This window comes from Canis lupus, chromosome 7 (assembly GCF_003254725.2).
Source record: "Canis lupus dingo isolate Sandy chromosome 7, ASM325472v2, whole genome shotgun sequence".
Taxonomy (NCBI): domain Eukaryota; kingdom Metazoa; phylum Chordata; class Mammalia; order Carnivora; family Canidae; genus Canis; species Canis lupus.
The window spans coordinates 41326310-41354084 of NC_064249.1; the positions used below are offsets into that span (position 1 = coordinate 41326310).

The window sequence follows — 27775 nt, forward strand, 5'->3', positions numbered from 1 at the left end:
GATTGTCTCGGTGAGGTGGTCAGGACCTGGTGGGACTTCAGAGGAGCTGAGGAATTCCAGGGCAAGTGAAGAGGAGGAGAAGAGTGGGTGGGGACCCAGTCAACAGAATGGAGGAGTGGGAAAGAGAAAGTGTAGGCTGAGTCCCAAGCCTCTGCATTGCAGTGTGATTGGCTAGCATAGGGAAACAGGGAAGAGGGGCAGGTTTGGAGGGGCTGATAAATTGAATTTGGGACATGTTGTGTTAAAGATGTCTGTGGCGTGTCCAAGTGGAGGTCAGCGGTAGCTAAAAGGGCATGCAACTGTTCCCCACAATACGTCTTCCCCAGCTTGTGGTGGCCCTGCCCCATCCCTGTGCTGTAAGCCCTGTGAGGACAGGAAGTAGGCACACTCATGTGTCTCTGGCTGTCTAGGTCAAGCTCTGGACCATAGCAGGTGCTGAGTGCATGTTTGCTGAATGGACAGATAGATGGATGGACAGACATCCTTCGTGAAGAGGTGGGAGAGGAAGCAGTAGGCGTGGGACATGGAGACACTGCCCAAGGGAGGGAGTGTTTAGAGGGAGAGAAGAGAAGGATGCTGACAGGAAACTGAGATGCAATGGCAGGCATGTAGTGAGAAAGCACTGCAGCCAGAGACCAAAGACAGGTCTTGCACCAAAGTCAAAGGCTGTAGAGAGGTCACATAGGGTGAAATGGACCAAGGATGTGATCTCACAAATGGTAAGCACATCAGGAGGCCTCCTGAGGTGCCTCACACTGCAGGCTGTGGAGGCGGCTTGAGATGCCCCCTGTGCCCTGGAGCATTGGCAGCCCAGCAGGGGTACTCCATGTACCACCCCACTCTCTGTCTCACAGCCTTATGGTTGGCTCAAGTACCTCCTGAGTGCTGTGTTGGGGGAGGATGATCGGCCAGGACAGGGGCCGGTTTGGGAAGATGGCACGGAAGCATCCAGACTGTACCCCAGGGGGAGATGAGGAAAGAGAAGATTCCAGAGGGGAGGCAGAGAATGGGGGAGAAAGGATGTGCTTTTAGGAGCCTCGAGGTCCCCTGGATGAAGATGTCCGGCAGGTTTGTCCTTGCATGGCTGGAGCACAGGAGAGAGCTCCCTCTGGAGTCACCCATTTGGCAGCGAGGGATCCATGATCCTTAAAGCAGAAGGAGCTTCCTGTGCATTCCTTCCTTCTGAGAGGCAAGGGATTGCGGCACAGACATGAAAGGTGGTCTGAGTCTGCTAACAGTGGACAAAGGCCCCAGCAGCTCCGTCCTGGCCCAGTGCCCTGCCTGCTGCCCCACATCTCTTGGCCTGGTGGTCAGGGAGCTGCAAGAGGAGTCTGTCAGGTGCTCAGAACAGTGAAATTCAGGCTGAGGATAAAAGTGCATTGGGGGATCCCTGGGTGGTGCAGCGGTTTGGCGCCTGCCTTTGGTCCAGGGCGCAATCCTGGAGACCTGGGATCGAATCCCACGTCGAGCTCCCGGTGCATGGAGCCTGCTTCTCCCTCTGCCTGTGTCTCTGCCTCTCTCTCTCTCTGTGACTATCATAAATAAATAAATAAAAATTTAAAAAAAAAAGTGCATTGGGTGACAGGGGCAGTAGGAGCCAGCAGGGGAGAAAGAAATCCCTAGAGAAGCCAAATAACTGCACTAAAGAGGACATGGAAAGATCTTGAGGAGATACTTGGACACCCGTGTTCATTGCAGCGCTATTCACGGTAGCCAAGCACTGACACAACTTGAGTGTCCACCAACAGATGAATAGGCAGATAAACTGCAGTATGCACCTACAGTGGCATATTATTCATCCTCCCAAAAGGAAAGAAATCCTGTCACGAGCTACATGGATGAACCTTGAAGATATTATGGTGAGTGAAAAAAGCGAGTCGCAGAAGGCCAAATACTGTGTGATTCCACTTACATGAAGTACCAAAAGTAGCCAAATTCATAGCAAGCAGAATGTTGGTTGCCAGGAGCTGCAGGGACAGGGAAATGAGGGATGTTGTTCGATGGACTCAGATGTCCAAAATGAAAAGCTCTAGAAGCATTACACAGCAATGTGAATATAGTTAACGCTACTGAACTACATGCTTAAAAATGGTTAAGAGGATAAATTTTATGTTATTTGCTTTGTTACACAGTGAAAAATAAAAACATTTAAAAAATAAGCCATAGAGGGGATCCCTGAGTGGCTCAGCAGTTTGGTGCCTGCCTTCGGCCCAGGACGTGATCCTGGAGTCCCGGGATCGAGTCCCACGTCGGGCTCCCTGCATGGAGCCTGCTTCTCCCTCTGCCTGTGTCTCTGCCTCTCTCCCTCTGTGTCTCTCATGAATAAATAAATTTTAAAAATTTAATTAAAAATTTTAATTAAAAAATAAAAAGAAAAAATAAAAAGAAGCCATAGAGAAAGAGAATTATTGGAATGTGGTAGCAAAGCGTGAAGGTGGTACAGAGGGTATGGTCAGTGGGGGCTTATGGGTAGTTTTAGAGAATCATTTTTGCAGAGAGGTGGGGGAGAAAGCCAGACCACAGGGCACTCAGGAGGGTGAAGGCCTCCCTGGGGGAGCCACGGGCAGGCGGCCAGAAAGGACCCTGTCTAATGTTTGGTGAGAACAGGGAAAAGAGAACCATTGGTGGGCAGGGTAGGGGGGATGGTTGGGCAGCATCATCCTTTGTTTGGATCCTGCAGAGAACAGCCAGCACACCTGCAAGTGGGAGAGGGGAGGTGGAAGGTGAGAGAGTGGTAGAATGAGGGGCAACGCTGGCAGTCTCAGCAGAGGTGGGAAGAGGCTTGGGGATCCTCCAGGGAGGTAGCCCAGGGGTGTGGACAGAGCACTATTTGTCAGATTTGGGAAGTGTGTGGCCAGAATGGAGGTGGCTGTACAGTGTCTCCAAAAATTCAGTTCACCCACAGTTGACACCACCTGCGGCTGTGGAGAAGGGAAGGGGAGAGACAGTGGGACAGCAGAGGATGGGAAGCAGCGGGTGTTATGATGGATGAGGTGCTGCCCAGGCCAAGCTGAGGCTGCTCCACAGGGACGGCTCTGGCCTGAGCTCAGAGTTGGAGGCACTCTCTGGCGATGCCCGAGCAGAGGAAAAGGCTGCGGGGTTGGTTCTGTGCAGGAAGCTGGCAGGGGCAGAAGAGGTGGTGTACAGTTGGAGAGAGCAACCACCCCACAAACCAAGCATTCCTCCCTGCTGCAGCCCTAGGGCTGCCTGCCCCCTCCACCCCACAGTCCTCTGCAGCAGCAGCAGCAGCAGCAGCGTTTTGCTCTGACAGAAACAGCACCAGCAGTGAGATTTGTCTTTTTAATAAAAAATAAACTGTCTGTGACAAGCAGTTTTCTGAATCCCAAAATAAAGGAAAGGGGAGAGGAGAGAGATCAAGGTCAGCCAGAAAAAGGAGTGAACAAGGCTCAGATTACCCCTGTTATTCTAGCCGGGCCAGCAGGGACCAGAATCTCCCCCAAACAAAACAAGAAGGAAGGTGGTCAAACTTCCAGAAGGACTTCCCAGGAGTCAGCAGTGCACGGTTGATAAGGGAAGCAGGAGCCCTGGGAGAGCAGAGCCTTGGTGGGTGGTATGGCAGCTGCTGCTGCGGGGGCAGCGGGCATGCAGGCTTGTTTATACGTTGGTGAACACTCACTCACATGTTGTAGGGTCTCCTGAAGCAGTCTGTTCCTGGAGGATCTTGGAATGGCCGGAGCTGAAGGATCCGCTCTTATTTGACCCAGGTTGGGACAGGCGGTTGGAGAGCCCACGTGTGTGGTACAGGGCAGGCCCCCAGGGGGTCAGGCCACTGTATCAGCCTCTGAGGGCCACTGTGTCAGCCCCACTGAGGGCCACTGTGGCATGGCAGGAAGGTGATCTTTTGTGCTGTGCTGTCCCAGGTCCCCCCAGCTAGTGTGCCCGGGGGCCCCCCTCCCCCAGCCTGTGCCCAGAGTTTAAGCCACATCAGGGCCTAGATGGTTGTTGTCAGCGTCCACATTGCTGGTAGAGGTCCTGAGTTCCTTGGGAGGTTGGAGGTGCTGCTCTCGACTCAGGGGGGCCTTCTCCCCCGGGGGCAAGGTCTCACAGCCCTGTACCTTGCCCCGGGCTCGGAGCACCCCCAGCGGGGAGGTGAGGAGGAGGAGGAGGCCTCCTGAAAGCACCAGGGCCAGGAGTACTGTAACTGTGAGGAAGTGGGGCCAGTAGGACCGCGGAGCAGCCAGGGCAGCCCCACCACCAACCCTGGTCAGTGGGGCCTCCATGCGCTCCCGGGGAATGCCCGCCAGTTCAGGGTCCAAGGCCAGGGGCTGGTCCTGGCTGTGCACCCAGTAGGAGACCACAGGGTACGAGAAGCCATTCTCTGTGGCCCAGCACTGGTACAGGCCCCCCACCCCACCACGCAGCAGCAGCACCAAGGAGCCATTGTAGACCGCGGCAGCCGAGGCTTCTGGGACCTGTGCCAAGCCACGACTCCAGCGATAGGAGGCCAGGGCTGACAGATGGGGGCAGGGGAGCTCCAGGATGGAGTTGGGGATGGCCAGGACTTCTTTAACTGGAGATGGAGGGAGGGGGAAGCGCATGAGGGAGGGGGAGCAGGAGCTTGGAGGAGTACTCCCAGCATTTGGACCTGACTCCCATCTCCAGCTTCCATGGCAGTTCCCAAACTCAACTCTGATCTCTCGTCTATCTCGTCTGGACCCCAAACTAACCTCAGTCCATCCGACTCCAGCTCTGACACCAAAACAGACTTCAGCCTCAATCCTGAATCCCAGCTTAGATTCCTATCCCGCCTCCCTAAACCAGGACTCAAATCCACCCCAAGTCTGGGTGCTGAGGGAAGAGATGAAGGCAGAGACGCCCACCTGAGCCTTCCCACTACCCCCTGGTTTCACACTCACTCATTTGGGGGCGGCTCTGAGACTGGAAGCTCCTGCCCATGGGGCCAGTGGCACATGCCCAGTTTGGATTCCCTTGCTCCATGTCCTGTCTCCAGGACTTCCTGAGAAGGCAGGGAAAGCAATCCTCAAGCCTTGACAGGGACCAAAGTGGGAAGAGAAGGAAGAAGGAGAGGGAAGTGGGCCCGAGACAAGACAGCCAGAGAGGAGGGGAAGGTGAACCCAGGAGGGCTAGAGCGGCTTCAAGCCTGTTTGTGGCAACTCTGTCCCAGGAAGAACCTGCCACAGGATAGGGATTCTTGGAGGGAATGTGCCAGTAGTCCATGGAGGGAGGAAGGATCATGCATGCTGGGTGAGAAGATCCTGGTGGGCCCGTTGCGACCCTGTCCAGGACAGGCACTCACGGGATGGGAGTAGGCAGGAGGCAGCAGGTTCGAGACTCAGGGTCCCAGGCACAGTGGGGGTCCCGGGCAAGGACACAGTCCACACAGCTCTCATAGATGCTACAGTTGGCTCGGGGAATCCTCCAGATGCCCCCTGAGAAGCCCACAAACACTGCGCCCTGGAAAAGAGAGGGATGGTGACAGGATGCCTCACCGCACCCAGGAGGGATCCAGCACCCAAGCCCCCCACCTTGCCAGAGGCCCCTTGCCACCTGCGCGGGGGCCAGCAGCAAGTTGCGGACAGGTTCAGGGAACAGCTGGATTTCCTCCACCAGATGGGCACTGTTGTCCTCACTCACCACAGCCTTATGGAGGGACCCTGTGGCTGTGGGGAGGGAGAGAGCAGAGCTGTCACCCCATCCATAGACCCCCGTCAAGCTGCCTCTGACCCCAGATGGCCTCCCAACTATCAGAACATTCCTTCAGAGTGAGCTGGGCACGGACACAGGTCTGTTAGGCTGCTCCCCTCTATGCCGGGGAGATAACATGATTTCTGTTATAAATGGCTTGGAACCCCCTGTCCCTCTGTCTTTGCTTTTCAGGAACCCAACCCACTTCCTCTGTGGAGTCGGGCAGTGGACAGCCGAGTGCTTCTGTAGAAAGCTCGCCGCCGGCCATCCTCACCTCCAGTATGTGTCCCTACTCCAGGACATATCAGCAAGGTCCACACCGACTACCCGGTACCCACTGCCACCTCCCCAGCTGGCTTTCCTGATCCGCCCTCACTCAAAGTCGACCTCTGATCTCCTAACACCCTAGGTCATGGGCTCATGTGGCATGTTTGTTGTGCATCTTGACAGATTCCACCAGCACCAAGCTTCAGTGTGTTGAGCTCCCCACCAGAGCCCAGTATGTGTGCGGCTAATGTCGTGGTCGGGCACATGTCCTGAGAGAATCAGCACACTTGCAGGTTTCTTCCACCCAAGCTCCAGCTCATCCACCCCCATCGGGCCCTCCACAGACATGCCTGGCAGCCTTCCACATCGCCCTGCCGACTCTCCCCTTCTCTCCACAGTGACTTTTGAATCTACCTCTCTCTCCTCAAGCCTCCCACCTTTTCCACCTCTTGTTCCCAGCCCAAGGTACTGTGTCCTCCTCCTGCACGGAACACAAAAGCCTGTCCATAATAGCTGTGTCTGCTTCCCAGCCTTACCTTCTACTTCTTCATCCCATCCCAGCCTGGGGGCTGCCCCCTTCCTACATTCTGGACTCTGGCTTCCTGCTCCTTCTGCGACTTCACCTGCCAGTTATCCCCTGGCCTGCTCATTTCTTCTCCATCTGCCTCCCTCCTGGATCCCCATGACCTTCTCATCTTTAAAAAACAAAAGCAAAGGGGATCCCTGGGTGGCTCAGCAGTTTGGCGCCTGCCTTTGGCCCCGGGAGTGATCCTGGAGTCCCGGGATCGAGTCCCACGTCGGGCTCCCTGCATGGAGCCTGCTTCTCCCTCTGCCTGTGTCTCTGCCTCTCTCTCTCTCTCTCTATGTCTATCATGAATGAATAAATAAAATCTTAAAAAAAAAAAGCATGCTGGTGGGACCCCACGACTTCCCCCAGTCATCCCCCCCACCCAAATTCCCCTTCAAGGCCAGCTTCCTAAAGGCGTGGCCCTGCCCTGGCTGCTCCAAACTACCTGCCACCTGCCCAGTCTTCACGGCTCTGGCTCTGACATGGCTTTTCCAGTTCTGGCTCTGACATGGCTTTTCCGGGAGACAAACAGCTCCTCCTAAGGCCACCAGAGCCCTCTTTGTTCTCTCCGCCTCTAGACTCAAAGTTCAGAAAGGATGGATTCTGGGCTGTTTGGTTACCCCACCGTATTCTTGGAGCCTAGCAGGGTGCCAGGCCCACTGTACATGTTCAGAAAGCGTTTGTTGAGTAAAAGCATGAGTGAAGGAGCTCCACGGCTTCCCTTGTCAACCTGTCTTGCAATCCCTGCTTGGTCACAGGGAGACACCTACAGCACTTTACTCACCGGTGCCCAGGTACATGACCAGGTGGCTGTGCCCATCGACGCCCTGGGCTGTTTCCACTGCCAGCTTCGTGTACTCCACACCCGACTGCACCAGCAAGGGTGTCCCCATCACCTGCTCATCCATCAGGAAATGGTCCTTCATGAAGGTCAAGGCTTTATCAGAAGAGGGGCCTACAGAGCACTAGAGGGGGAAGGAGGCACCTCAGGTCAGCACATGCCCTCCCAGCGGCTCACCATTGCTATTTCCCCTCCTCCCTCCCAGTGCTCCAGAGGAGGTCCTCATCTTCTTATCTCAGGTGTTGAGGGCACAGGGGTGGTGGTGAAAGCTCTGGAGCGGCCTGGCTTTGATTTGCAGGCTCTGCACACAGTGCAGTGTATCATCGGCCTGCTGTGAGGAGGCAACGCATGAATTTGTGAAAAGTAATTAGAACGGGGCATGACATGAAGTAAGTAAATGTTAGCTGTTATCTCTCCCTCTCCTTGGTGCCCTCACTAGGGGTGCCTGGCAGTCAGCAGGAAGTAGGATGAGGGAAGATGCACTCACGTCCATAGCCCCAGGCTCACTCAGCACAAGACCTGGCACACAGCTGGTACCCAGGAAAGGTTTGCTGAGTCAGTGACTAAATGAAAGATCTCACAGAAGGAGGGGGTACGGCAGGGAGCACTCCTCCCCACGGTGTCACATGAACTTGCTACATGAATCTGGCACAGCCCCTTCTCTATTCTGGGCCTCCTTTTTTCACCCATAATATGGAGGGGTGGAGGGCAGGGGGTGGGCCGACTGTTCTGTGAAGACCCTGCCAAACCCAGCATGCTGTATCCTGATCCTCTGTACCCTAAGGGTGCCATCTCAGGGCCAGTCCCACTCTGTCACCTGCCAGCTGTGTCCTCCGACAGGCTGCTCCACCTCCCTGAGTTTCAATTTCCTTATTTGCAAAGTGACGTAATAACATCTATATTTCATTCTGATGCCAGAATGAGCACATGCACCTCCTCTCACTTCCTCCTCACCCCAGAAAGGGGAGAAAAGAAGAGGAGCAAAGACAGCCCCAGTGTAGAAGCTGGAAAGCAAATGAGCGAATGGTAAAAGACCTAGCAGAATTTTCTTAAGCCAGCCCTGGGGTCACCAAAACTATCTGATTTACAAGGCAGAATTCCTAAAGGTCATGGATGAGCGGCCCCCACTGGGAATGGGGCAAGGGAGGGGCTGTGTCAGAAGAGTATTTGAAGGTGTGTAGTTGGGGCCCTGGCCCCGGACTGGAGGCTCCTTCTCTGGGGAGGGTAAAGCAGAGGGTGGCAGGCACACCACGAAAGCTGGGGGTGAAGGCAGGGAAGCAAAGCACTTGTGGAGACTCTTCCCCCATGGCCCCGCAGGACCAGCAGCTAGGCTATCTCCCTCCAAACACAAGGCTAGAAGAAGGCCCCAGAAAACTGACTGGGCGTCAGCAGTAAGACCTAATACTATTGATATCAAGGGTCTCGGAGAAAAGCTCTCAGCCAGGCCATCTTCTCTGGGGACATGGGGGGGCCCAAGCAGACCAGTCACATCTCCCCCTGTGTAGCTTCCAAATGGCCTCACATCCTCGCTCTGAAATGTGAGCAGAGAGCCCAGGGCTACCAGACACATGAGTTAAACCATGAACATGAAAGAGACCAAAACAAACAAATGGAACAAACAAACAAGAGGCTAACTGATTCAGAGAAAAGAGACATTCACAACAAAATATGATCACTTCCTGAAGAGAAGAGCGTGTACCCATGAAACCAGAACAAAAGAGGACTCCTGACTTCAGAGAGGGAGACAGACATCATGCGTATCCCAAAGGAAGACCCACAATCATGGTGAAGGGGTCTTGCCCCCAAGTCAAACTCTGACTTGACCAAGCCTTTAGGCCCAACCTCCAGTGAATCTACAGGAAATACTGCAACCCCACCCTAGAGATGCATAGTAACCAAGGTCTAGACTGAAAAATTCAACATGACAAGTAAATGGCAAGAGAAAATAAGAAGATAGAAAAGAAACACAGGGGATCCCTGGGTGGCTCAGCAGTTTAGCACCTGCCTTCGGCCCAGGGTGTGATCCTGGAGTCCCGGGATCGAGTCCCACGTCAGGCTCCCTGCATGGAGCCTGCTTCTCCCTCTGCCTGTGTCTCTGCCTCTCTCTCTGTGTCTCTCATGAATAAATAAATAAAATCTTAAAAAAAAAAAAAAAAAGAAAAGAAAGAAAAAAAGAAAAGAAAAGAAACACAGATTAAAAGAGACTTAAAAGAACAACTAATCCGAGGGGCACCCGCCTGGCTCAGTCAATAGAGCGTACCACTCTTGATCTCAGGGCTGTGACTTCAAGCCCCATGTTGGATGTAGAAGGTACTTAAATACATAAACTTAAAAAAAAAAAAAAAAAAGGAGAGAGCCAATCCAAATTTATATATCTTATGTAGATTTTGATTCAAGTAAACTGTATTTTAAACAACTCTTACGACATCTTGGAGACTATTGGAAATTTGAATGCTAAATGCATATTAAATAATTAATCATGGGATCCCTGGGTGGCGCAGCGGTTTGGCGCCTGCCTTTGGCCCAGGGCGCGATCCTGGAGACCCGGGATCGAGTCCCACATCGGGCTCCCGGTGCATGGAGCCTGCTTCTCCCTCTGCCTGTGTCTCTGCCTCTCTCTCTCTCTCTCTGTGACTATCATAAATAAATAAAAATTTTTTAAAAAATCTGATAGAAGGATTCGAAGATATAATTGAGACACCCTAGGCAGCCTGGGTGGCTCAGAGGTTTAGCGCCTCTGCCTCTCTCTTTCTCTCTCTCTCTCTGTCTCCTCTCTGTGTATTCTCTTTTTTTTCTTTCTCTCTCTGTGTATTCTCATGATTAAATAATAAAATCTTTAAAAAAAAAATTGAGACACTCTCCCAGAATGTAGGGCAAAACCGAAGACCTGGAAAACTGGACAGGATTTATAAAGAAGACCAGTCCAGGAGGTCCAGTAAGATGTGACGAAACATTCCAGCAGGGGAGTCTGCTCCATGAGGGAAGAGACTTCTGTCTGCTTCATTCACTGCCGTGTTCCCCAGAGCTTAGAACAGCAGCAGGCAGCCTCGGAAAATATTCATTAAATGAAAAGATAGTAGGAGGAAATTGTTCAAGAGAACTTCAAGCTGAAGGAACTAAACGTACAGGCTGAGGGTCAGGTTACATGTCCAGTAAACGAACACTCCCATCAAAGCGCCAACATTTCAGAACAACTAGGGACCAAGAGAAGGCCCTATAAGATTCCAGTGAGAACAGGGACTTTCAGAGACTGAAGAATCAGAAGAACTCTGCACTGCTACCCCCCTGGAAGACAAGAGGGCAAGCCTTCAAAGTTTTGTAGGAAGATGATTTCTAATCTAGAATTACATGCACACATCAAACTACCAAATGCAAAAGTAGAATAAAGACATTCTCAGACATTTTTAGTCTCAAAATATTTACCTGCCATATATATCCCTTTCCAGGAATCTATGGAGGCTCTGCTCCACTTAAGACAGTAAAGGGGCACCTGGGGGGCTCAGTGAAATATCTGCCTTCAGCTCAAGTCATGATCCCGGGATCCTGGGATCAAGCCACACATCCAGCTCCCTGCTCAGTGCGGGGGGCGGGGGGGTGTCTGCTTTTCCCTCTGCCTCTCCCTCTGTGTGCTCTTCCTTTCTCTCAAATAAATAAATAAATATTTTTTAAAAATAAGATAGTAAAAAAAAAGGGGGGGGGTGCCTGACTGTCTCAGTTGCAAGAGCATGTGACTTGAACTCAGGGTTGTGAGTTTGAGCCCCATGTTGGGTGTAGAGATTACTTAAAAATAAAAATCTGGAGCACCTGGGTGACTCAGTTAGTTGGGCATCACTTTTGGCTCAAGTCATGATCCAGGGTCCTGGGGATCAAGCTCTGAGTCGGGCTCCCTGCTCAGCGGGGAGCCAGTTTCTCCCTCTGCTTCTGCCCCTCACCAAGCTCATGCTCTTTCTCTCTCTCTCTCTTCTCTCAATAAATAAATAAAATCTTAATAAAATAAAATTAAAATCTTAGGGGCATCTGGCTGGCTCAGTTGGTTAAGCATCTGCCCTTGGCTTAGGTCATGATCCCACAGTCCTGAGATGGAGCCCTGTATTGGGTTTCCTGCTGGGCAGAGAGTCTGCTTCTCCCACTCCCTTTGCCCCTCATTTCTAATCATGTTCTCTTTCTCTTGCTCTCTCTCTCAAATAAATAAAATCTTTAAAAAATAAAAATATTTTATAAAAGATAGTAAAAGAAAAAAAAAAGAGGAAGCTATGGGATGTAAGAAACACGAGAATGTCACAGAGATACAAAGGGAATGCCCAGAATGATAAGAAGGGAAATTCCAGGGCAGCAGCAGTGCCCAGGACAGAGGGGTCCCCAGTGCAGACTGCAGCAGGCAGGAACCACTTCCAGGAAGATGAGACTGTTAGAATGCCTAATCCATCTGTCTTCAGAAGAGATGCAGATCATTGAGGAAGAGTTTGTGGTTGAATTAATGATAAGAACTTAGAAAACAAAGCAAGCCAAAAAGAAGGAGGAGGAAGAGGAGGAGGAGGAGGAGACAGAGAAAAAAGAAAGAAAAGAAGAAAGAAAGAAAGAAAGAAAGAAAGAAAGAAAGAAAGAAAGAAAGAAAGAAAGAAAGAAAGAAAAGAGAAAAGAGATCATTATTTACCCCAAGGAAAATTTTAAATTATGCAAAAAGGAAAAGTAATCATGGCCTGCTACCTGGCTCAGCTGTGCATAAGAGTCCTAATATAAATATTGATCTAACCAAAATTATTATATAACTATGTTGGGAGATGAGGGGTGGGTGCAGTGTTGTGCTGGTGGAGCAGTTCTGGGGTGGGGGTGGGGGAGCCCTGATTTGTAGTGTTTGCTGAATGTCATGGCACGCACTTCCAGCATGGCTAGTTTCAGGCTACCAGTGTTATGTTGGTGCACGTGAATTTGGAAAGAGAAGCCAAAAACAGTTCTTGCTGGTTGCTCTAGGCCAGCTCCAGCACATACGTAACTGGGTGGGGGGTAGGAGAGCACGGGTAAATCTTTAGCATCCAGAATGGGAATTCAAACATCAAGAAGTAGCAATAAAAGTATGGCAGAGATTTAGAGATTTGGAGATAAATACAAAAAGGCTAAAAGAGTTGAAGGTGGTTATCCTTCCAGAGAGGGAAAAGTGTAGGACAGGGAATAGGGCTGTTTTTTGTAACGAACCATGTAGAGGTATATGATTCTATAAATGGTGGCCGTATACAACTCTGATCAAAACACAAAAGTTAGGGGATCCCTGGATGGCTCAGCAGTTTAGTGCCTGCCTTCAGCCCAGGGCGTGATCCTGGAGTTCCGGGATCAAGTCTCGCATCAGGATCCCTGCATGGAGCCTGCTTCTCTCTCTGCCTGTGTCTCTGCCTCTCTCTGTCTCTCGTGAATAAATAAATAAATAAAATCTTGGGATCCCTGGGTGGCGCAGCGGTTTGGCGCCTGCCTTTGGCCCAGGGCGCGATCCTGGGGACCCGGGATCGAATCCCATGTCAGGCTCCCAGTGCATGGAGCCTGCTTCTCCCTCTGCCTATGTCTCTGCCTCTCTCTCTCACTGTGTGCCTATCATAAATAAATAAAAAAAAAAAAACCTTTTAAAAAAAAAAATAAATAAATAAAAATAAAATCTTTTTTAAAAAAGTTAAATAAGAATGCAGATGAAGATGCCCAGCCAGTCCTTGGCACAGCCCGTGCTCCCTTGTTTCCTCACTGATACACCCAGGTATTTGGTGTGCAGGTATTTGGTGTGCACTTAGTGAAGGGGGGGGATTTCTCTGTGTGTAGGATGGGTTGGACACCTGTGGCATCTGGACTGCTGGAGCAGGTGTGCACCTGAGCAGACAGGACTGGTTAGGGCAGGAAGCACTAACATTTATTGGACATTTATTGTGCCACGACAGGTACTTTGATGTGTGGGATGTGTGTGTATCAGTGGCAGTGGGGCATTGCTCAGTTTTGGGGGTGGTACTCACACTGCCTGGCCGGGGACTGATCTCGGGGACTCCATAAGTAGTCCAGCGTGAAGTCTCTTTATTCAACTCCTTGTACTTCCCCTCAAAGACACGCTTGATGTCCTTGAGAGAGAAGGCACAGACAGCAGAGCTCCTGGTCCCACCAATCTGCCTGTGGACAGCCAGAGGGGACACGATCATCTCCTCTGCTATTCCAGGAAGCTCTTCCTCCAGCCCTGGCCCACCCTGTGAGAAAGCTCTGGAGGGCAGGAGTATGGAGGGCTGGGTTGGCCTATTGCTACTTACTTTCCCCCCAGCTGTGATGATAAGGGCTAGAAGAGATCCTGACTCTGGCTCATCTTAGGATTTGAAGTGTGATTATCCTTAAGGACAATTAACTGGGGTTCAGGCCTTGGGGTGGCTCCTGCCTTTCCTGCCCAGACTGGGCTGTACCCATGGAAGGGGCAATGTAACCAGCTCCCAACAGGCTCCAGATGAAGCCCTGTTCCTGTGTCCCATGGATTTCTGATCCTCAGACAACCAACCAGAGCCTGACTATGAGATTTTTCTTATTCCTTCAGCCCCAGTCTGTGGAGACAGAAGGCTTCTCTTGTTCTCTTTAACCTGATTGTGGCACACACATGTTCTCAGCTCTGGATGCCACTGATACCAGCCCCTGCTTACAGCAGATAGTTCTGATACCTGACATGTCATCAGCAGGTACCTAAACAGTGGGGCCAGATCACAGCAAATCAATGAACTTTTCTCAGTCTCTCATCAATGACTATTTTTATCTTAGTGACACTGATGGTGTTTCCCTCTTTGCTCTGGCCACTAGGAAGCTCGCGGCTAACAGAGCATCCCAACATTGCATAAATGACAAACGTTTATGATGTGCTGACGCTATCCCTGCCTTCTTATTCTCCTTTCACTTCCATTTCTTCATCAGTTTTACCTTGTCTGGTCTCAATGTTTGCCTTCCGTAAGCTGACTCCTATCCATTTTGGAACCGGGTGGGATATAAACGAGTAAAAACCTGAGCTGTATTTTCCCATCTACACGAAGGGCGCAAGTCAGATTTCTGGGACATAATGATGGTCACATGCCTTCCTAGGTGAAGTGCTCACGTCACCTAGACCCAAGGGACCCCCGACCCGCGTGCGGCCCCCTCGTTCCCGCCTAGCGGCTCACCACTGAGAGCTGAAGGTCGCGTAGACGCGGGGCTCGGCGGGGGCAGCGGCGGGCAGCAGGACGGCGTGGCGGATGACGTTGAAGGGCAGCTGCCCCGGCTGAGAGCACAGCAGCTGGGCCTTCAGGAAAGTGGTCCACTTCTTCTGCAGCAGCTTGTCCCCGCCCACGTCGTTCTGGCGCCGTGGAGCGGGGTCAGGCTCGCCCCCCGCCAGTTCCACCCACGGCGCCCGCCCCGCTCCCATTTGACCCTGGGCGCTAGGCCCCGCCCCTGACTACTCCCCATTGGCTTCTCCCACGGCCAGCCCCGCCCCCGCCTGGGCCGCAGACCTTGCAGACTCTGGCCACCCGCGACGTGTGGAGCTTCTCAAAGAACTCGAACTCGCTGGCTGTCTCCTCGAAGAAGAAGTAGACGAAGTGGGTCGAAGGGATGGCTGCCACGAAGGAGGCGTCCGCTGCGGGGCGGGGCACATAGGGTTAGGGCTGGGACACCCCGAGGCTGGTTCTGCAGCGGCTGGCCGAGGGAGCTGGCCTGGGGCGGCTCCGGGGGTGCCTGCTCCTCCCTCGGTTTACTGGCGCTCCCTGGGGGCGGGAACTGCACCCCTCCCCCAGCAGTGCTGCCTGGCACCGACCCGACTCTGTGCCTCAGTGCGGAGGACCGCGGGATGCAGTGACCGCGGCTCTCGGCTCTCGGCCCGCGCTCTGCGCTCAGGGCAGGGCCAGACCTGTGCTGGGGGACTCGGGTCCTTACGCTGCAGCCAGCGGAGGAAATTGTCGGTCTTGAGGACGGGCTGGGGTCCCAGCGTGCGGATCAAGATGGGCTCGCTGCCCAGGAAATTGTTCATGGTGCCAGAATAGAGCATCCCATCTAGGGCAGAGGGCAGAGGCCTCGTCGTTGGAGGGTGCCTCTGCCCATTTCAGGCCTGCCTCTACTCGGCCAGCACTCACATCCCTCTCCAGCCTCCCTGTCTGTGCTCCACGCCCTCCTGCGGCGCCCAGAGTCCAGGGCACAGATGCCACTGGGCACCCTCGTTAGAGAATATTGCTACAGGGAATAGCCACCGCAAGTCCTTCTGTGTGCTCACTCACACACTCAGCTAAACCAGCTGCCAAATAGAATCACCCTTTCTTCCCCAAAGGTGGCTGTGTCTTCTGCTTCCATACCTTGGTCCTACCCTCCTCTTCCTGGAACATCTTCCCTGCCCACCTACCTATCTTTCAGGGTCCCACTCAAAAGCCACCTGGTCCAGGAAGCCAGAGTGGAGAGTCTGTCATGGTTGGTGTCAGGAGGGCACAGACTGTAATCTCTGAGTAACCTCTACAGAACAAATGGCTGAACCTCAGGCCTCTTCTCTGCCTAAGACCCTTCCCAGACCCTCTTGCCAATGTGAACCTCTCTGTACCTATCTCCCTCCACCTCCTTTGTGGCAGCTTCAACAGGAGCTGATGATTGGGGTGCCTAAGTCTCTCTCTGATCTGGTGCTCAGAGGCTCCTGGCTCCCCTCCCTCAGTCCCCTGCCTTCCAGGAAACTGTCAGCTTCCATATTTCACAGAATGACCCAGGCAAGCAGATGTTGGGAACCTGATACTCACCTGCTAAGACAGCTGTGTGCTTATGGGCAGGGTCAAAGGGACTTTGGCCCTTCCCTTCCACAACCTTGTCCTCAGAGATGGGCAACAGGTAGGAATCTTGGAGTTCCTAAAGGGGGGGAGAGGCTGGGGGCCAGAATGCCAGAGTCTCATGTCTGGGAAATGAGGGGCCTGAGGGAGGGAGAGGGACATGGAGGGGAATTCGGGCAGGAAGCTCACAAGTATCCTGCATCTGGAAGAGCAGGGTTTTCCAGAGCTACAGAGGATGGCTCAGGAGTAGATGTGAGAAGGGATGCTTGGGTCTGAGAATTGAGTTCCCAGTAACTCACAATGAAGGTACAAGCGGGGCTGAAAGCGAAGGTGCCACAGGCATACAGGTGGGTGGCATTGACAGAGACCAGGACACGGATAAAGTTGAAGCACTGTGTCTGGGGAGACAAAGAATTCAGGTGTCCAGGCCACTTGCCCCACACTCTTGGGCTGCACGGGCTACCCCTCACTTCCCAGTGGGAAGAGGGCCCAGAGTTGTTGAGGCATCCCTGGATGTCTTCACAGAATGTGACGTAGACCATCATCATAGAAAGAATCTTCCTCTACTGCCTCCCCAACCTGAGGTCATCCGTGATGGTCTGGGGACTCTGGGGCTCTCCACCCAGAGCCCCTAAGCCCCCACCTCCACTTACCTCGATGCTCTTCTTCTTAAATGCACATTCATTCTTTTTTTGGTCACTGGCTGGCCAGGGTATCTGCAGTGGGGAGTTGGGAGGGAGAGGATATGAGGTCTTCCATTTTAGCTTTGACCTGCTGTCCTGTCCTTGGGTCTGGTGTGAAGCCACCAGCAGGCACAGTGATCAGTGACAGGCTGATGAGCTGTAATAACATCAATTTGTGACCATGGCTGTTACTCTGATGATACTGGTATTCATTTTAGGACATGGCTCTGTGGTAGAACATGGCCTATGGAATCAGACCTCAGTGTGAATCCAGGCATGGCCACTTACTGGTCGAGGGGTCCTAGTCCATTGTGCAGGCTTCTAGAGGACACAACCAGGAACGTACGTAAAGTACCTAATACAATGCATGCTACACGGAGCAGCAGTTGACAAACCACACCTTTCCTGCGGAAATTGTTTAAAATGTGAGTTCCTGGCTCACACCTCAGAGACTCTGCATTTTCATTGAGCATCCTTTATGCACAGGTGGCCCACAGACCACACATTGAGAGACACAACCAGAGAGATGTTCAGTAATCATAGCTCTCCCCCTCCTTTCCTTCCTTCCCCCTTTCTTCCTCATATTGTTCCCATTAGCAGGGTGACTATAATTTAATACAGAAGCTTCAGTGATTTCTACCGGTGGATGGATATCATATTATTGATATAATTTGAGTCAGTGTTTCTGTTGTATGTCAATGATTTCCATATCAGCCACGTTAGCAATTAATATTATTCAATCAAGATGCACAATGCCAGCAAATAGTGAGACCACTGTGGTATTTCTTATCTGTCCGTAACAGGAATTACTCATTACTGCTCTTGGACAGTGAGTCACACATGGGCAGTCCAGGCACCGGACAGCTGCCAGCCCCCACCACACTCCCAGCCCAAGCCCTTCGTCCCTGGCCTCCTCACCATGTTCTTCAGCTTTGGCATCCCTGAGTCCTGGATATCCAAGGCCAGAATGGTCTCTCGAGCCCCCACATAGAGAGTGCCTCCATCACCACTCAAGAGCAGAGTGTCAAAATCCTGGAGGCCCTTCTGCTGGAAGAGGCTGAGAGCCCTGCGTCCATCCCCTGTCGGGAAGTGACGAGAAGGGGTGGGTGATGAGGAGTGGGTAGGTAGGCAATTGATTTTGTGGGGATGGGGAAGCATTGGCACAGTGTGGTCCCAAGGCCATGGCAGCTGGGCCCACTTGCCATCGGCAGCTCCCCCTTCAGCCACCCTACTGGCAGCACAGGAGCTTTGTGTTGAGCCAACAGTGGAGAGAAAAGGCAGCCAGAGACAGGGTAACGACAGCCCAGGACTGGGAGAAGATGGCCTGCATCCAAGAGATAGACAAAGCGACAGGAAGTAGAGTGAGGCACCTGGATCCTCTTCCAGGCCTGAGGGGCTGGGGGGTGGGGGAGGATCCGCTAGTCCTCCCCCAGGGAGGAGCAGGGTGAGCAGAAAACAGACAGACAGGACTGTGTGTCTTGGTAGCTGTGGGTTGTAGGGCCACACTCACCGACCCCCCTTGCCTTCCTCTAGCAGGAAACGTATACCACTAGAATCACTGTGCAGGCTGAGCAGAGAGCAAACATGTTTTCAAAGGCCCTGTGGGCATGCCTGGACGTCCCCGGGGCAGGGGAGATGAGTTGGTTACCGTAGGCTGACTGAGGCCCTCCTCATCACTTTGGTGTGGCAGAGGGTGCTGTGCGTGTGCTCCTGTCCCTGGGCACATCAGTGAGGGGCTCACGTTCCTCAGGACTCTCATGGGTGTCTTTGCACCTCGGCCCTAGTTAGAGGACCAACTGGCTAAGTGTTACCTTCGGAAGCTCTGACAATCTTGGGACCAAAAGGAGAAGTGGGTACAAGGTGCTGGAGAGGGTAGCCTCCCCCAGAGTGGGAGAAGCCCCTTGGTTACTGAGCTGACCAGCCTGTGGCATAGCCGGCTGCTCATCTGCTTCCCCCCCAGGACTGCCAGCACCCCAACGGCAGGGCTGAGTCTCATGGCACAGTGGCCAACACTGGGTTGCCCCAGACAGATGTTAAAGATGCAGCAGTGCTCAGGGAGTCCTGCCCCTACAACTCCTGCAGAGCCTGAGGCCCCCTGAGCCTTCTCCCTGGATGTCAGAGGGCCAGTGGGTGCCCTGAGTCCTCTTCCCTGGGCCCATAGACATGGAGGCTGCGCAGTCCAGCACGGTCTGTACCGCCAGGTCCACGGATGACCTTGGCTTTGGTGGCCCATGAGGGGCGTGAAAGCACTTAGAAGTGCCAGCCTGATGACTGCACCAGGTAAGGAGGGAAGGAGAAATCACCTCCTCAGAGAAGCACCCGGCCCCTCCTCCCCGCTCAATCTTCCCCCAGCCACCACATAGTGTTTCTTCACTCACTCCTTCCTCAGTCTCTGGGGCTCTGACACCAATCTGACATCAATCTGAGACAGTAACCTCTCTGTATCCCTTTTCTCCTCTCTCCCTCCATCCCTCCCTTCCTTGCCCTGCCAGCTTAGCTGGCGCCCCATGCCTGGCCATCAGACACTCACCTGCCCCGAACGTGACCCTGGGCAGGGGCCCCTGCCCACTGCCCCCTGCAGTCAGCGGCAGCCATGCCAGAAACAGTTGGAAGAGGAAAAGGCACAGGAGGCTCCAGGGGTCCAGGCCCAGGGCGAGGAGGGCCATGCTCAGCCAGAGGCTGTCACCAGATGGCTCTGGGGAAACAGGCACCCAGGCACTCCCTGGGTGAGCAGTCCTCACCACATCCCCCCCCGCAGGGACCAATCACTGAGCCCCAGGCAGCAGAAGTACTCGTGGGGGTGGGGGTTGCCGGGGAGGGGACAGGTTCCTTTGCACAGCGCCCTCAGAGTCTCACTTCCATCATCCCTAGGCGCCAGCCTGCTGCCTCATGTTCCCCTCTGGGTCGGAGTCCTGCCGTCAGGCCTGTCCTTCTGACCCCTGGCCACCACTGGCCCTGCTCTGCCTTTCCTCATCTTACTCTTAGCAAGACCTCCCTGCTGTCTACTCTTTGCCCTCCCTCCCCATTGTCCAGAACTCAAACCACTGTCTGGCCCCAGAGAAGGGGACTCCCAGGGAGCAGATTCCTTCTCTCATAACATAGATCAACGGGGGATCCCTGGGTGGCGCAGCGGTTTGGCGCCTGCCTTTGGCCCAGGGCGCGATCCTGAAGATTCGGGATCGAATCCCACGTTGGGCTCCCGGTGCATGGAGCCTGCTTCTCCCTCTGCCTGTGTCTCTGCCTCTCTCTCTCACTGTGTGCCTATCATAAGTAAATAAAAATTAAAAAAAAAAAAAAAAAAAAAAAACATAGATCAACGGGACCCATCTGCCCCAGCACTTTCAGGTTGGATACCCTGGTGCTGCACCCTTACCCCTGCCCTCAGATGACCCCGGCAGGCCTGCGCCGGCCTGCTCCAACCTCTCCCCTTGCCCCAGCTGGGCGCAGGTCTTTGATGCTCAGGCCTACATGGCCTTCTCATTGCTGGGAGGTAGGCTCCCAGCACTGCCCAGAGCCTCTCTGCAGCTGCCCTATCCCTGGGCTCTGTGTCCCTGGGTGGCTGCATCAGCGTCCCCAGGACCTTGGACCCCCAGCCACCCACCGAATCCTACATACCCTCGAGCCAGCCACAGTGCAGAGCCCCCAGGTGTCTGGATTCTTGGGTGGAGGTGCATCCAAGAGAAAGGAGGGGGTTCCCAGGCCCCAGAGGCAGGGGATGGAAGGCTCAGCCTGGCTGGGCCGGGAGTGCGGCCCTCCAGGAACCCATAGGGCCAGAGCCAGCACTGGGTGTTCTGGAAAACCAGAATTTCAACCTCTCGAGTCCTGACAGATCCTTGGCTTGGGCGGAAGTAGGGGGGGGCAGGGCGGGCCATAGAAGGAGACTCGCCTCCGTCTCCCTTCCTTTCGCTCCATCCATCCAGAAAGTTGAAAAGACCAGAAAATTTCTGGGTCATGTCAGCCACCCTCTGCCCTCTGCCATACCACAACCCTTCTAACCAGCCCAGGAGTGACTTCAAGAAGCAAGAGCTCAAGACCTCACAGATGGGAGACATGACACCCTCCTCTATTCCTCTTTCCTCACCCGCAGGATGAGGTCCCTCCACAGCTGTGTACTCAGAAGTGCCTGCAGCAGTCTGACCTTCAAACCTCCATGTCCAGCTGGGGTTGCAACAGCTGCAGGAGGCTGGCCCCCTGGCTGTGGCTGTGGCTGTGCTGAGGAAGTCCCCTCCTCACCTCGGCCTCCCTCACTCCCAGGGCAGCATCAGGTCTCCAGAGGACCCCAGAGCTTGTCCTATCTGAGCTCCCCGGCAGGACTGCTCACCTCTCCTTGGGGGCCCTGGCGGGGAGCCTTGTAATGCAGGGTTAATGAGGCATCCAGCACTGAGATCTCACAGCCTATAAAGTGGGTTGTTTCCGGCCCACTCAGCCCAACACTGGCTGGCAGCTGGTTTAAAAGCACAGCTAGCCCAAGCTAACCTAACTCCCACTGGAGACCCAACTCCTTCCCTGACAACTGGCCCTCAGGCAGGACGTCCTTCCTGTCCTGAGACCGCCATCCCTCTGGCATGGGGCAGCCCTGGTCACCCCTTGAAAGAGTTCCTTGGCCTACTTGCCCTCTTTCCTTGCCCCTCTGCCCCTATTTTCCCTGTTTCCCTGGGGGTTGGTCTCAGCCAGTCCCCTTCTGACTATTTCGACTCTCCCAGACTTGCACAGAAGCCGGCAGCCAGGTCCTTGGGAGAGGCCATGGGCCAACCCACTCTCAGAATCAAGGGAAACTCCCACCTGGACCCCACCTTCTGCACCTCTCCAGAGCCCAGCCCAGATCTGGGACCTGCCCTGGCCCTGGGCCTCTCTGCTCCAACAGATCGGCTTATCTGGGTCACGGAGGAGTTCTGATGGGGGGAGGGCTGTGGGGGAAGCACGCTCCCAGCCCGATGCCCTTCTTATGCCTGTGGAGGTGTTCGATTCAACATACTGGTCTTATTTCATCCTTCCCCAAGACCTGGGGGTTTCCCTCCCGGCCCAGGTCAACTTTCCCAGCCCTCCAGCCAATATGGATAGTTTGCATCATTAAGCTTTGGTCTAACCACCATTTTTAGCAGATAGGCACCATCATAGCTCCATTTCACAGGTGAAGAGAGTGAGGGTCAGGGAGATCACACAGGGAGAAGCCAAGGTAGGCTCAAATCTGCCTCATTCAAAAAATGAATGCCTTGACCACCCAGAGGTCAAGAGATCTCTCCACCCAGAGACCACTCCGAGAGGGAGTGCTCACTCCTGTGATCCTCCCTTAGCTCTGAGCCACTTGGACTGGAAAGACAGCTGGGAGGGTGGGGGTGGCAAGCTCTGGCTCTGCTGGACCCAGAAACCGTATCTCAGGGACTCCTGACCCAGGAGGGAACAGAAACCTCTCTGGCTATCAGGTGGAGGTCTGGGCCCCTCATCCAGCAGGGCCATCAGTTCCGGTTCTGTGGAAGAGGCTGACAGGGACGAAGGGCACCTGCTCTACCACTGCCCCTCTCTCATGGGAGGCTCTGGAGTTACATGCAACATCACACAGCCATCGCCATGCTGCAGCTGGGGGTCCACAGCCAGAGTGGCTTCAAGGGCACATGATCTGGGCAGTTACAGGAGCCCACATTCAGAAAGGCCCATGCAGGTTCTGCTGTTCTGCCATCCTGAAGGTGTTTGATCATTCTGGACACAGGACCACAACACATCTTCATTTAATACCAGGCCTACAGATGATGCAGCAGGTCCTGCCCACAGCATCAAGGAGGCTCACAGCTGAAAGAGCCCCACCTCCTCCTTCACTGTCCAAATGAAGAAACTGAGGCCCTGCAGGGGAAGTGTCTCGGTGAGAGCTGGAGTCGTGCAGCAGTTGGGGGGGATGTTGCGGGTGGTGAGAAGGGGTCAGATGTTCATGGACAAGGCCTTAGGGGCTATGACATTTCATAGCCCCACTGTGGGGGCCCCCAACTCCTCTCTCTCCAGCCTGGAGACCCCCCTAATAACAACAATATTGTCCTCCACCCCAGGATCCCCCTCCCCTGGAGACTGCTCCCCGACGGCCCCTAGATCACAGCAGATAGTGGCCCTTTCCTGCCAGGCTTTCTGGCCCAGGGTAAAGATCTAGTTGTGGGGGGTGGAGGTGGGAGGAGAGATGGAGATGTCGTTCTCCATCTTGTCCTGTGCTCACACCCTACTCCCTTACCCCATGCTCACCCTCTGCACCCCTACGCTGTGCTCACCCCCCGCACCCCTGTCCCATGCTCACCCCCCACACCTCTAACCTCTGCTCACCCCCTGTACCCCTACCCCATGCTCACCACCCCCCATACCCCTACCCCATGCTCATCTCCCCACACCCGTACCCTGTGCTCACCCCCTGCACCCCTACCCCATGCTCATCCACCCTGCACCCTACCCTGTGCTCACCCAGAGAACTCTGGGGCACTTTGTCTCTGTGGTGCCCCAGGGCACATAGATACTTCACTGAGAGGGGCTCTAGGGGTGGGAGAAAGGCTTTGCCAAGGACCCAGCAGGTCCAGTGGCCCCTTCTCCATCTCCCTTCCAGCCTCAGGGGCAGCCCCTGAGAGCACAGTCCTCAGGAACATCAGCCTCCTGGGTCCCCTTCCTCAGCTCCATATGCCCTGCCCCTGGTTGCCTTCTTTTTTATGATCACAAGCAAGTCAAATCAACTTATATTTAGGTGCCTACTGTAAGGCACTAGGGATGTCCCTAGCTTCTACTCCCCCAGCATCCCCACATCTCTTCCCACCCACACCATCTCTCAGCCTCCTTGCCACCCACCCAGCCCAATCCCCCCTAACCCTTTACCCAAGGCCTCCTAGGCTTCTTCCTCCAATCTGACTGTGCTGGAAGGCTGAGCTGAGTGCCGCACACAATGGCCCGACCCCAGCTGTCTGCCCCCTCCTCAGGGCAAAGCCAGCGCCAGACAAAGGCCCGCCCCCTCCCTTCAGTTCTCCTGTTCCCTTACCTGGAGTTTGGGGATGCACCGTGCTTCCCTCCCCTTGGAATGCCAGGCAGTTCCTGTCTCCCAGTGCCTCCGTCCCTGCCACACCCCCGCCCCCCATCCTCAACCCCATCCCGCCTCACTGGTCCTCAGTCACCATGGCGACCGCATCTCTAAGTGGGAGGGACTAGAATCTCCCCATATTCTTTCTCCTCCTACCCGTGTCCCCCCCAGCCCCACCTTCTGCGGCTCCTGAATCCACATGTGTGGGGGAGGTGGAAGGGGAACACTAGCCCCTGGGGGGGAGTCCTTGCTCAGCTCCTCTCCCCCTGCCAGGCAGGCATCCCCTTGCAGATGTCTGCCAGCTGGGTTCAGGGGTCATGTGGGGCCAAATTCTCTCTTACGGTCAGTGTCTCTGGGTTTCCCTCTTCCGGGGGAACTGCATCTGTGTCAGGGGGGAAGGGGTCCTACCTGGCTGCCAGCCAGCCTGACCCCATGCAAATTGAGTTTGCCAAGGAGGCAAGGGAACATGCAAATATCTGTGCAAATAAGCTGAGAGGCAGGGTCTCGGTTGAGAAGGCTAAGAAGGCTCTCTGTTCCTACTATCCTGACTCTCCTGACTCCCCTGGGAAGGGGTCCACTGCCAAATTCAGATTCTGCCATTTCTTCCCAAGCCACTGTCCCAGAAGCCTTCTTTGGCTAACCCTGTGAGACCTGTTAGGAGAAGTGCTAGAAGAGGAAGGATGAGGGCAGACTGCAGAAGGGACTTTCCAAAGGTCTAGACCAGATAAGGATGAAACAGACACAAGCCTGAGCTGGCTTTCTTCCCACCTATGAAAGAGTAAGCAGGGCTCTGGCTGGAAGCTTTGCATCTGGAAGCTTTGTCCTCTCCCAGCCCCAATCCTGACCAACCCTACTTGCCTTCCTATCCCCGCTGGACCTCAGCTTCCTCACTGGTAACATGAGAGTTGAAATAGCCCTTCTAGGTTGGCCGCTCTCCGCTTGGGGGAGGACCATTAAAAAGGCTCTGTGGGGCCAGGGAGCAGAAGCCCTGGGTCCTTGCTGTGTGATCCTGGGCAGAGTTCTCGTTCTTTCTGATTCACATTGGTAAAATAAGGGCTTTCCACCCCACCTGGAGCAGTTTGGCTCATTTCTAGACTTCATAGTATTTCTAAGAAGAAGGAAGGAAGTGTGCTGGTGCCAGCCCCAGGCAGAGGGTTCCAGAGGCCAAGTTTAGTTCCCTTTCAGGTCTGGGTCCGGGTGGTAGATGAGCATTTCCTTCTGGGGCGGGGTAAGGAGGGTAGGCATGTGCTGAAAGCAGAAGTGGATTCTGAGCAGAGCCTTATCACCACACACACACACACACACACACACACACACACCAGTACAATTCCTCATTCCTCGCTGCGGCTGCTGTCAGCCCCTTGGCCTTGGGGTCCTCAGGGCTTGCCCACTTGTTCTCTTCTCCCCCTGCTCTGGGGCACATGGTTGCAGGAAAAGAGATGATTGCAAATTAAGGTGGCAAGGCCAGAGGCAACCGAGCTAGTGGTGTAAGAGGAAGGAAGAAGGTCGGATTAAAGAAGGACTTGTTGCCTGGGAGTGTCCCTGAGTCTTTCCTCTACCTCCTTCCCTGCTTGGGGACTTGGGTGCAGCCTCTGGAGCAGAATTGTAAGGGCTACATTTCTGAACTACTCCAAGGAAGCAAGGTAGAGGGAGCCTGCAAGCTTCTCCTGGCTCTCTTCACCCTAGATTATGCAGGGGACCCTCTCCTGGCCTTGCTATATGGAATCAGAACTTCCAGGCAGGAACTAGGCTGTAAGGCAGAAGGGACCTAGTCTCAGGCAGTGGCCATGGCTGTTGTTAGAAATGTGCTGAGGTGGGGCACCTGGGTGGCTTCATTGGTTATTCAGCTTGGGTCATGATCCCAGGGTCCTGGGATAGAGCCCATGATGGGCTCCATGCTCAGTGGGGAGTCTGCTTCTCCCTCTGCCTCTGCCCCCTACTCGTGCTTGCTTTCTCTCTCTTAAAGAAATAAATGAAATCTTTTTTAAAAAGAAAGAAAAAGGGCAGCCCCGGTGGTGCAGTGGTTTAGTGCCACCTGCGCCTGGGGCATGATCCTGGAGACCCTGGATGGAGTCCCACGTCAGGCTCTCTGCATGGAGCCTGCTTCTCCCTCTGCCTGTGTCTCTGCCTCTCTCTCTCTCTCTCTCTCTCTCTCTCTCTGTCTCTATGAATAAATAAATAAAATATTTTAAAAAATAAAAAAGAAAGAAAGAAAGAAAGAAAGAAAGAAAGAAAGAAAGAAGGAAGGAAGGAAGGAAGGAAGGAAGGAAGGAAGGAAGGAAGGAAGGAAGGAAGGAAAGAAAGAAAGAAAGAAAGAAAGAAAGAAAGAAAGAAAGAAAGAAAGAAAGAAAGAAAGAAAGGTGCTGGGGTGAGCTGGACACTCAGTGCCTGGGTCCTGTTCTGGGTGGAGAAGGAGCGAGAAGCTTTCTACAGCCTAGTCTCCATCTCTCCTGCTAACACACATGCAGTTCCATTTCCTCTGGCTTGTCTCACCTCAGTTTTCCCATCAGTGCAAGGATGGGGTGTCAGGGCCCCCTGTCTGTAATTACAGGAGGGGCAGCGGGTGGCTGATGGAATTTATCACAGGATGGTCCCAGGAAAATAAGATGGGACAGTGAGGAGACACAGTCATCCTGCCCCCCAGGCTCTGCCCCCACCCTGAGATTTCAAGAGCTGCCCTCCCCGCTCCTTGTCTGAGGCCACAGGACCACCGAGAAGGACCCCCTATGTTATCCACTGAAGTTGGCACAGATAGTCTATGCCCAAAGTGCTAGGAGACTGGCACCCTTCCCTCCCACACTCCCCCAGGGACCATGGTCCCCCTCACCCATCACTTTCCAGCCTTACCCCCAGCCCAGAAGAGGAGACCCTAACCCAGGCGTCCAAGACTTCCAGCAGAGTCTGCACAGGGCAGGGAGTGGAGCAGTGGCAGGCATGGTGGGGGGGGGGGGGGGGCCCTGCCAGCCGCCTCCAGTGCCCCAGTTCCCAGGCAGCTCTTAAAGGGACCAAGACGAATTAGCTAGGGACAGCTTAAGGGGGTGTTTGTAGAGGCAAGTGGGTGGTGGGAGAGGATTAGCTCTGCCAGGGGCAGGAGGACCAGAGTGGGGGACCCCACACCTCCTCCATTGCTCCGAAAGCCCTCAGATTCTTCAGCCTAGCCTTTCCCTCATCTCATGTGACCCCCACGTTGGCCACCCGGCTTCTGACTACCACCTCCTCAGTCCTGGCCCCTATTCCCCTTGGGCCCCTGCCCACTTCCTCCTCCTCCCTCATATTCACGCCACCTCAGTCTCTGGGTGAGAGCTGCCAGCTGGCACCAGCTGGTACTAAGCACGGAGAACCAGTCCAAGGATTGTCCAGGCCTGTGGCCTGGCCCCAGAGGAGGAGGGGAGGCCACCACCACCATGTCGCTCAGGGGCTGGGCAGCAGAAGGCACCTTCTCCTCCCAATCCCGCTCCAGGTCTTGCTGCTCCGCCCCTGGCCCTTGGGTGTGCGGTTAAGGGCACTGGGGCTGCTGGAGCTGCAAGGAGGCAGGGTTCACTCCCCCCATTGCCCCCCAGCCCTGGGGTCCTAGCCTGCTAGGTAGAAACAATGTACCAGGTTCCCTGTGGCTACAGAGGATCTGGGGCAGCTGAGGGAGACATGCAGGCAAGGAGAGAGAAGACCGACTGAAGGACCACAGACAGTAAGCTGGTAGGAAGTGTGCGCTTTCACCTACAGGGCACCCCACCCTCCGGCTCCCCAGTGCCCATAGTGAGGTGACAGGTGATGTCCCAGGCTGGTATTCCTGTGGGCATAGGTAGGTAGAGCCTACCTGCTGGACCTCGCCTTCCCTATAGTCTAAATTTATACTAAAGCTACCTACAATGGGACTTCCTCTTATTTCTACCTGATAGAATTTCTTTTTTTTTAAGGATGACATTTTTTTTTAAA

General features: G+C 54.1%; 1 protein-coding gene across 9 annotated transcripts; it reads right to left on the bottom strand.

Annotated features, from left to right (window-relative positions):
• Positions 1-2082: 2082 nt before the first annotated feature.
• SEMA4A (semaphorin 4A) lies at positions 2083-26776 on the bottom strand. Of its 9 annotated transcripts, none has more exons than XR_007412024.1 (17): positions 20419-20601; positions 19949-20064; positions 19334-19498; positions 17722-17882; positions 16774-16836; positions 16420-16518; positions 16094-16199; positions 15252-15368; positions 14831-14955; positions 14504-14676; positions 13334-13484; positions 7287-7467; positions 5530-5642; positions 5279-5436; positions 4878-4978; positions 3642-4531; positions 2083-2696 (listed from the first exon to the last, which is right to left on the bottom strand). XR_007412024.1 is itself a non-coding variant. In XM_049112543.1 (16 exons), exons 3-16 carry the CDS (start codon positions 19467-19469, stop codon positions 3936-3938), a joined length of 2280 nt encoding a protein of 759 aa, XP_048968500.1. In that variant the 5' UTR covers positions 19470-19498; positions 19949-20064; positions 23804-23943; the 3' UTR covers positions 3287-3935. The 9 variants fall into 9 exon arrangements, 6 of the variants coding, with proteins under 6 accessions (XP_048968500.1, XP_048968499.1, XP_035574959.1 ...); XR_007412022.1 differs by having other exon boundaries at positions 3417-4531; XR_007412023.1 differs by lacking the exon at positions 2083-2696 and adding an exon at positions 3287-3545.
• Positions 26777-27775: the final 999 nt, after the last annotated feature.

Bases quoted from the DNA above. Each gene is read 5' to 3' on its own strand.
- SEMA4A (XM_049112542.1), bottom strand. From the start codon at position 20,477: ATGCACCTCCACCCAAGAATCCAGACACCTGGGGGCTCTGCACTGTGG. The intron at 14,956-15,251 runs GTAAGGACCCGA...CCCGCCCCGCAG, and splicing joins TTTCCTCCGCTGGCTGCAGC to CGGACGCCTCCTTCGTGGCA. The intron at 13,485-14,503 runs GTGAGCCGCTAG...GGCTGTCCACAG, and splicing joins GCGACCTTCAGCTCTCAGTG to GCAGATTGGTGGGACCAGGA.